General features: G+C 31.4%; 2 protein-coding genes across 4 annotated transcripts; both read right to left on the bottom strand.

Annotated features, from left to right (window-relative positions):
- Position 1: 1 nt before the first annotated feature.
- Positions 2-2,709, bottom strand: LOC127255232 (uncharacterized). Its single transcript, XM_051280689.1, has 5 exons — positions 2,593-2,709; positions 2,114-2,218; positions 1,103-1,358; positions 906-983; positions 2-410 (listed from the first exon to the last, which is right to left on the bottom strand). The coding sequence occupies exons 1-5, from the start codon at positions 2,629-2,631 to the stop codon at positions 325-327; spliced, it is 564 nt and encodes a 187-aa protein (XP_051136646.1). The 5' UTR covers positions 2,632-2,709; the 3' UTR covers positions 2-324.
- A 2,435-nt stretch (positions 2,710-5,144) lies between these two features.
- On the bottom strand, positions 5,145-7,774 carry LOC127255364 (glutaredoxin-like). Of its 3 annotated transcripts, none has more exons than XM_051280868.1 (5): positions 7,552-7,763; positions 6,080-6,168; positions 5,891-5,989; positions 5,714-5,796; positions 5,145-5,351 (listed from the first exon to the last, which is right to left on the bottom strand). In XM_051280868.1, exons 1-4 carry the CDS (start codon positions 7,647-7,649, stop codon positions 5,714-5,716), a joined length of 369 nt encoding a protein of 122 aa, XP_051136825.1. In that variant the 5' UTR covers positions 7,650-7,763; the 3' UTR covers positions 5,145-5,351. The 3 variants fall into 3 exon arrangements, with proteins under 3 accessions (XP_051136825.1, XP_051136824.1, XP_051136826.1); XM_051280867.1 differs by having other exon boundaries at positions 5,145-5,344; positions 7,552-7,762; XM_051280869.1 differs by lacking the exon at positions 5,145-5,351 and having other exon boundaries at positions 5,495-5,796; positions 6,080-6,141; positions 7,552-7,774.
- Between the last annotated feature and the right edge of the window lie 1,350 nt (positions 7,775-9,124).

Below are 9,124 nucleotides of genomic sequence, written 5' to 3'. Positions count from 1 at the left end.
CTTAAAATGAAAAATATAACAGCAAAAATTTCATCAGTCGTTAGAAAGTCGTGCAAAGGTCCCAAAATACAACATATCATGATCCTACTTTATCAAGTTGGGTGAAATCAATGAAATAGCTTATCTACCATGATCTGCCAAAAAATGAGAATCTGAAATATGTCAAAACCACCCCCGTGCAAATGGAAAACATTATCCACATGCATGAAGTGCTTCAATATTGATGTAAAATATCGTTGCCATTACAGTGCTATCACCTATGTCCTATTTTTTTAAGTTCCGTTGAAGCTTCTCAGCTCAGCTGCAGGGCCAATATTGCTCTTCTCATGGCCCATGGGCAGTATCACGAACTTTGGCAGTAGACAAATTCCCTTCATTTGCTTTCTCTACAAGCTTCAGCTGAATCCACCCTAAAAAGGAAACAATTTAACAAACGCCGTTTAGATTCAATCATGGTTTGAATTTATGATTTGATCTTGCTTACGGCTTCCCTATTCTCAAATTTACAATGAGGAGAAAAAATTAAGTCCCCTTTTTAAGGGTACAATAAAGATAAATCTTATCATTTTCTATCAGTTCGACTGTAAAATAATAAAGATAGCATATCCTAACAGTGGTACCAGAGAAAAAGACAATTCGGTAGAGGAAGACCTAAAGATTTCGAAAATCAGGCATTAGTAATGGTCGTTCAACAGAGTATTAATCTATTAGGGAACAACAAGGCATAGTTCATAGTTTCATAAACAGAAGCACTTGATAGTTTCGAAACTACCCAAAAAAAATTAGGAATAGTTAATCTTAAAAGTATTACAGCAACACTAAATCATTAATTGCTTAAATCAATCACAAACTCAAGAACAAGAGGCCACCATATATCCTAAATTTTAAATAGTGATGATATTTACCTAGAGGTAAGCAGATTGCAGCACCTAATACCGAGCCCAACATCGCATTTCTCAGGCGCCAACGAAGTGAACCAGGCACTGTAAATGGAAGAAATAACATATGCATAAATATGTACATATATATATATATGTACCATTGCTTCACAAACAGAAGAAATGAATTCTAGAATTGTTCCTCAAAAAATTAGGCCTCTCACATATTAAACCAAATGTAGCAGCCGTGGCAGAACCTGCTCCAACCACATTATACAAATCATATACACCTCGCTTCTCAGCAAGTATGTCTTGCAAACCACAAAAGGCAGCAGTAAACATCCCAAGACGAACTCCGCCAACAATTGAACCACGAGTAACTCGAATAAACCTTTTCTCCATTGCATCTCTCATAAGTCGATATTGTTCACGCTTATCAGGAGTGCTTCCAAGCTTCAGCATTACCTCGGCATCTTTGCTCTGTAATATAGAGGTATAAGGATATTGCTCAGCAAAATCGTCTTACTCATTAATAAAATAGATGACTCCATCACAGAGATCTCAAGATAAGTTCAGAAAGTTTTTCGTGTGCATATTATAAATAAATATATATATATAATTATATACAAACCATACAACTACATCTTCTAACTCAAAGTTACAAATAGAATACTGCACGCAACATTAATTGCAGTCCTAGAAGAAATTGAGTTTTTCCATGACCAAACATCAAAGGCCAAAGATTGTATCAATCAATCAACTTAATCAAAATGAAAACATCATTGAGTATTAATTAAATATATTTCATCACTAGCCATCAAAACTTGATAACAACAACGAAAAATCATTTGCTAATAGTACACTATATACCCAACGAACTACACACAGTAACATCAAAAGTATCTTAACACCATATACAAGTAACATCTATATCCTCGTTCCCACCATTTTCGATGTTGCATAGTCTTCCAGCAGTAAAGCCACATAAAATGAGGATACTCTTCACTTTCCTCTCAATCTATCGAGCTGTTCGTTTACCCTTTTTTTTTTCTAATAAAGCCATAAATCGTAAATCCCTTATTAAATAAAAAGAAAACAAGCATCCCCGGAACACCACGCTGTATGTAAAATAGGATTATTTAAGAGCTTCATAGAATCGAAGGGTGGTTGAAACAAAACTGTTCCACTCCACAAGGGACAGTAAAATTTAGCACATTTTAGGCATGTTTACTTACAACAGAAGCAGAGGCCTCCTTGCTACCTCCATATAACATTCCAGCAAATACTCCAATGACCGTTGCCGTGCCCCAACTAACAGTTCCAGCCATCCTTTCAGTCCCCTAAATCACAAACTACCATATCAATCGATGTCATAGTATCTCTAACAAGAATTTCCATAACTTTATAACTGATTACATCGAATTTATCCCATTTTTGCTTTAAAATTGAAATGCATCATAGACATTGCAAGAATGGACGCATCAGGATGCTAAACCTATAGCAAAATGCCTGTGATAATAGTAAATTTCTAACTTCCAACAGAAAAATTAACCTATTTATAGCATATACAAACCCGAAAAGCAAACAATTTATCACCAAAAAAAAGAAATCGAACAAATGATCTAGCTAGATGAAAACCCTTCATACCCATCGGTTTCAGACAACACAACTCATAAAAAGTGAAAATCACATATTTCAGACTACAGGAACTTACAATACTCGCCGTATCGTCTCGCCTTTCAGGCACTTCCATTGTCAAGAAAAATGATTGAAACCAAAAAAGAAGAAGAGAAACGATGGCTATGGCAAAAACGAGTCTAGTTAAAAGGATTAGCGAGAAATATAAACAAAATCTGTATCGATACACATGCCCAACCGGTTTCGAACCGGCGGTTCGAACCGTGGTTCTGGTTTGAACCGAAATTGTTGTTAAATCAAAATCGATCTTTAGACTATGGAATATGGGTAGCAGAGGGGCAATTTTGAGCCTGGCCGGGCCGGCCCGTTCTGTTTCTATTACATAACCGGACAGGTCCAGGCCTGTTTATATCGGGTGGATAAGATAAAAACTAGTTATTAAATTATGCTTTTATTTTTAATTTAATAACATATTTATAAAATTATTTATTTTAAAATATATTTAATTTTACTAATGGGCCAACACGCCAGACCTTCATAGGCCCAGACCCGATACAATTCATTAGTCGTGTCGGACGGTCCGACCTTAATAGGCCCGAGTTCGTTACGACTTATTAGTATTTATCAGTAGTGTAGGACTAACAACGTTCAAAAAAATTTGATCTTATGATTTTTCGTGCTGGATCCAAATCGAATTTTCAAATTTTTCCTATTTTAGAAAGAAAGATAAAAATGAGGAGTAAATTATATATATTTTTTTTTTTGCATAAATAGATAAATATCTCCAAAATATATAAAATATTTTGTATTTTATTTACGTAGAAAACATTTGTGTTAAATTAAAATAAACAAAAAAAAAAACTGTTTTATTGTAAATGCAAAATTAATTATGTAAAATTAATATCTTAAATCCTATTTTTATAAATAAAATAGAAAACTAGGATACAAAAAATAGTTTGAAAGGTTTTTTTCAGGGTATAAAAAATTATGTAAATAATATAAATATAATGAATGTATATATTAAGTTTTTTGGAAAAATATGTGTTTTAACTTTTCAAATACACTGTAAAAAATATAAAATATCTTAAATTAAATAAATAAATAAATAAATAATTGATCAATCATTATTTTTATTGTTTATAAAAATCAGATATTAATTTGTCTTAAAAACTATAAAATGAAGAATTAATCGATTATTTATTTTTTTATTTTATTTAAAAAATATTTAAAATATTTTGCGTATGTAATTTAGTCTTTATTTAGAATCAAATATACAAATAGAGTGTTTATTATCAACTTTACATTAAAAATTTGAGGGTGTTCATTTATTAACATTAGTAGCTCAAATTGTATTAGTGTATTTTTGTATTTAAATATTTTCGATAGTAAAATCACGTTTGGGTTGGAATCCTCGAGATGTGGACTAGTGGTGCTGAACTGGTTGACAACTTGTTCATATTATTTACTGATCTTGTCATCAGTGTGTATGTTTGTAGTCTGATTGTCCAACCAACGACTCTATGTTGAGAGACTTTTCTGAATTTTGGAGCAGGGTATTTGATCTATTTTGAGACTAACAATATATAGTGTTGAAAAATTTTAGAAATATATATTTAAAATTTTTGTGTGCTTGCACACATAAAACAAGTTTGGTGGAAAAAAATATGAAATATTTCATTCCACCCATCTTTGCATCTGATTTAAGATCTGATTCCTTAAAAGTATACGACAGTACCAAAATATTGTAACTAAAATTGAAATATGCTGACATAAAATTCATGTTCCGGCTAAATATTCCGTTCTTTAAGCACATATATTTGAAGAGAATCAGCAAATGCTCGATGACTACTTTAAGAACTGTTATAAATATTTAAAATATTAATCTATATATTTTTTTTTAGATCATCATATATATACATGTAAAGATCACTCATTATATTTTAAATTTCTTACAAAACAATTTTCTTTTATTTATGTATCTATTCTTGCTACTATTTCTCAATATATATATAATACCGGAGTTGAGTAGAGCATGAGTTGGGCCGTTGTATAAATAAGTCGATACTAAACCATTCGATTGTTAAATAGATAAATTACTCACTTCAATACATTCATTGTCAAAAATATACTTGAAAATCGAAATCGCACAGGCCAACGTGGTCATTACATTCTTTTGTCAAAAATATATTTGAAAAAACTCTAAATTAATCCAAAAATGCATTCTTAAGTCATTACATTCTTAGGTGACGAGAGGATATAATACCACAAAGTTGAGCAGAGAAATAAATTAAACCGGTACTAAATTTAGTTCCTTTGTATGGATAAGCTGGTATTAAATCATCCAATAGTTAAGTAATTTATCAAACTTATCATTATTTATAAGAATCACTCTTAAAAATATCAAATTAAATATTTATTTTTATTTTTATATTCTCTTCGGTCCACTTGAATAATCCCAAACAAAAACCTAGAACAGAACACAACCACGACATAACACAATTTTTTCCCCCTAATTCTACATACTATTGATACACGGCATTTGGCAATCCAATCATTTTTTTTTAATTATTATTATTTTAATTATACATACTAATGTAATTTCCTATAAAAAAAAAAAAAAAGTATTTATTTTTATAAAATATTATGTCCAAATTATTATTCAAATAAAAAACAATCAAACAAACTTAAAATAAAAAATAAAACAAACACACCGTTGTCTTCTAAGGTAAAAGATGAAACACCCTGCTGGAACATTTTTTTTTATTTTTTATAACATGCCGGTTTTCTTCGGATATGTCTTGAATAAACTCCCAACCGAACCTAATAGCCTGTAAACTAGGTCAGCAAAACAGATCACAGTAGGCCAACCATATGCAAATCACACTAATCGAACCATATGTGGCATACAAAACATGGAGATATCAGAAGTTAAACCTATGACCTCACGGAGCACCGGACCACCCCTAAAAAAAATAATGTGATAAAAAACTAAAAAAAGATCTCAAAGATCATTTATATTGCCTCTAAAATTTTACTGCAACACATGAAGTAAGAATCTCAATGATGCAATAAAACCTATTATCCTACATTTATTCTTGCAGCTTGTTTCATGACACATACATATATATATATATATGCACAACTACTATTTCCCTTAATTTATCATACCCTTTAAACGAAAGAAAAGTTCGACTTACTCAGGTGGATTGTTTCTGCGGAGTCGCACCAGCTTCCATTAGTAATGTAACAAGCTGCCCCTGTTGATGTTTCGCCATCACAGCTGCAGTCACAAGAGTAAAAAATGAAAATTACTAACCAAATCCGAGAGTATTTACTAGATAAACTAGCTGAATATTTTCCGGGAAAGCTTTTACCATCGCAGCCGCCGATGTGTTTCCCATTAATGAACACATTTGGGACAGTCCTCTGTCCTGTCCACTCTGCCAGAGCCGTCTGAATTACATTGCCATCGCCTTCGAAAAGATCAAATAAAAATTAATTAGCGAAAACCAGCAGCTAGTCTGAATCGATCAAACAATGGTGCTCGGGTTAGAACTGCTTACTTTCTTCATCGAGTTCTATGAGTTTGTATTTGGCTTCGAGTTGGGACAACAGCTGCTTCACCCTGTTGCAAAATCCACAGTATGTTTTACTGCACAAGGGAAAATGTCGACATCAGGAAATGAAAATGCAGTAAAACAAGACCATTTAAATATTACAAATAAAAGTAAGAACTTTTCATCGAAGCAGAACACCTCCAAATGAAAGATAAAGAAGACAAGAAATTACACTGCACATATTGCTAATGTATCCAGATTGAAAAGAAGAGACAGAACTCCAAACAAGGCATCACAAAATCGTCGAATCAAACAAAAACCCGGCATATTTGGGATTGGGATATGATACACATCAGTAGATCAAGTAGGCTTATACAATATGAAAAATTTAAAACCAAAATTTATAAAGAATGTGCGAAAAATAGGAGTGGTATGTTATTTTGAAATTTGATTTTGTTTTGTTATTTTGGCTTTTTTGTGTAAACACGAGAGAAAAATACTGTTACGAATAGTTTAAATCTATGAATTACAGAAGTGGTTATTTTATTTTCATCATAGATTGATTATTTAATCTTTTCAAATCCAATTTCGCCTTTTTGGTTTGAACACATCTTATTCCTTTGTGACTAAGAACTGAAATGAATAATATGAACATTATTTATTTGGACAATTTTCAATAAAATACACTATTTTTATCTCTACCATCAAAATACTGCTTAAAAACTCTACCACCTCATATTAAATCAATTTCAAACTAAAACGAAACATATAATTTAGAAGAGAATACTAGTTTAAATCCAGGAATTATAAAAATTGCTTATTCTAATTCATAATTGATTGATTATTCAATCTTTTTTCTGCATAGTAAGAAAAGCTAAGATTAAACTCCAAAAATGAAAAACATAATCCTAAACTCTAGAAGTATACAGTCAAATTAAATGATTGAAGTTCAAACACATGCTATTACAGAATTTCCTCTCTACAGCTGAAACATTAGCAATCACGTTTGATTGTGTAAAAATCTATGATCATATCACAGAATTTCTAATACAATTGCTAGCATATGGCCCCCAACTTTCATGGTATTCAACATACAAATTTGAAAGGTTTTTCTACACAAATTCTTAGCCACAATGATCGAGGCAGAATTATAATTTCAGTTCTGACAAAAAGTACTCTGTTCTATTTTAATTTATGTTGAACTTGTACCAAGAACCCTAATTTAGATTGAACATGTAGAAATTATATTCCGAATACTATGCTCCAATCCCCAATTGTCAAATAGATAAGATAAGAGTACAATTTTTCCACTAATTTTACGTTGAACTACACCAACATTATCAATCAACCATTACGAACCCCCAACTCATAAAATACATTCAGAAAATGCAATTCTAATCAGTTAATGGAAGCAAATAACTACGCGGTAGAAAAGAGAATGGCGTACAAAACGGATGATGTCGAGAGTAGGATTTTACCTGAAAACCACAACAGGATTGGAAGAAACAATCTCCTTGGCCTCGGCCAAAGCCCTATCAATATCCTCCCTCTTCATCGAGCTCATAATCGATCCCATCTTCTCAAATTCGGTGCTCTTCGGTTTATATAGATCTGCGAATTCGACAGGTGTTGGACTTCCGATCCCCCTTAGTGTCCTCCTCGACGAACAGATGGCACGGAAATGGACAATTTGCAGTACACGAAGCAATAAGAACACAGCTGATTCAGAGTATAATTATATATCTTTCGGCGTACTCGGTTTTTTTTTTTTTTTTTTTTTTAAATAAAAAACTATATTGGTAGATATATTTGATTCGACTATCCTGAATTGGTCTTCAAGTTATTACAATTATTTCTTTTTCTTGATTTTTACAAACAATTTGCTCAATCATGTTCTCCTCCGTACCGAAAATATAATCTGGTTGTGTTGGTACATAACGGGTAAAAATTACGAGTAAAAGAATATATTAGTGTAAAAAACAGTGACAATTGTGTAATAATAATAATAAAATAAGAATAATTTTACAGTGATATGATTATTTATGAAAAATAAAACTATTATTTTGAAACAAACAAAAATGATAAACAGAACTATTGTATTCGGAACTCAGACGGAGGGAGTATGATAAATTGAACATGAATCTAGAAAGTAAAAATAGGGGTGGTATAAAAATAGGGGTGGTATAGAGTGAACTTATGACAGTAAAATCATTAATTTAAATTTCGAACATTTTTTCGAATGAAATGGCTCAACACAAGTCACCAATATTGTAATAAAAAAAAAAATTATATTGCACAAATACGTAAACTTTTGATATTTTGTATCAACTAGAAGTTAACATTTAAGTTTCACTTATTTTATTAATTGAACGTTTTAGATCAAACATAGTCTTGGTAAATTGCATAAATTCAAGTGATATTAAGAGTGAAGATGATAGTTAGAATTTAGATAAATCAAACATAGTCATGAATTGTGTTAAAATATATTTAGAAATAATATATTATATTTATTATAGTTATATCATTTAAGAGATTCGTAAGATTTTTATCTTATTTAAACAATTTGTATATCATTATAAATATGTACGTGTTCTTGTCATTGAAATAGAGAATTTCAGTTTCATATTCTAATATGGTATCAGAGTTAAATTATCTCCAGGTACCTCCATAATTTGTTATATCTCGTTATATTTTAATATTTTATTAATATATTTGCTTTTATCCACGATCATGATGTTATTTTCATGTCGTCTCCATTTCTACTACTCCATTGAGAGAGTCTACTTTCGACTCTAACGCTGTTGAGAATCCTGTTTTCGACTATAACTCTATTGAGAGCGAGAGAGTCCTATTTCCGACTCTAACTCTGTTGTGAGCGAGCGAGCGAGTTCTTGTTTTCGACTCTAACTCTATTTAGAGTGAGAGAGTCCTGTTTCCGACTCTAACTTTGTTGTGAGCGAACGAGTCATGTTTCCGACTCTAGTTCCGTTGTGAACGAGTGAGTCATATTTTCAACTCTAACGGTGTTCAGTTCTGATTTTGAGTCTTATC

The sequence above is a fragment of the Andrographis paniculata genome, unplaced genomic scaffold (genome assembly GCF_009805555.1).
Source record: "Andrographis paniculata isolate CXL003 unplaced genomic scaffold, ASM980555v1 Contig53END, whole genome shotgun sequence".
In the NCBI taxonomy this organism is placed as follows: Eukaryota; Viridiplantae; Streptophyta; class Magnoliopsida; order Lamiales; family Acanthaceae; genus Andrographis; species Andrographis paniculata.
This window is presented reverse-complemented; position numbering and strand designations above follow the sequence as displayed.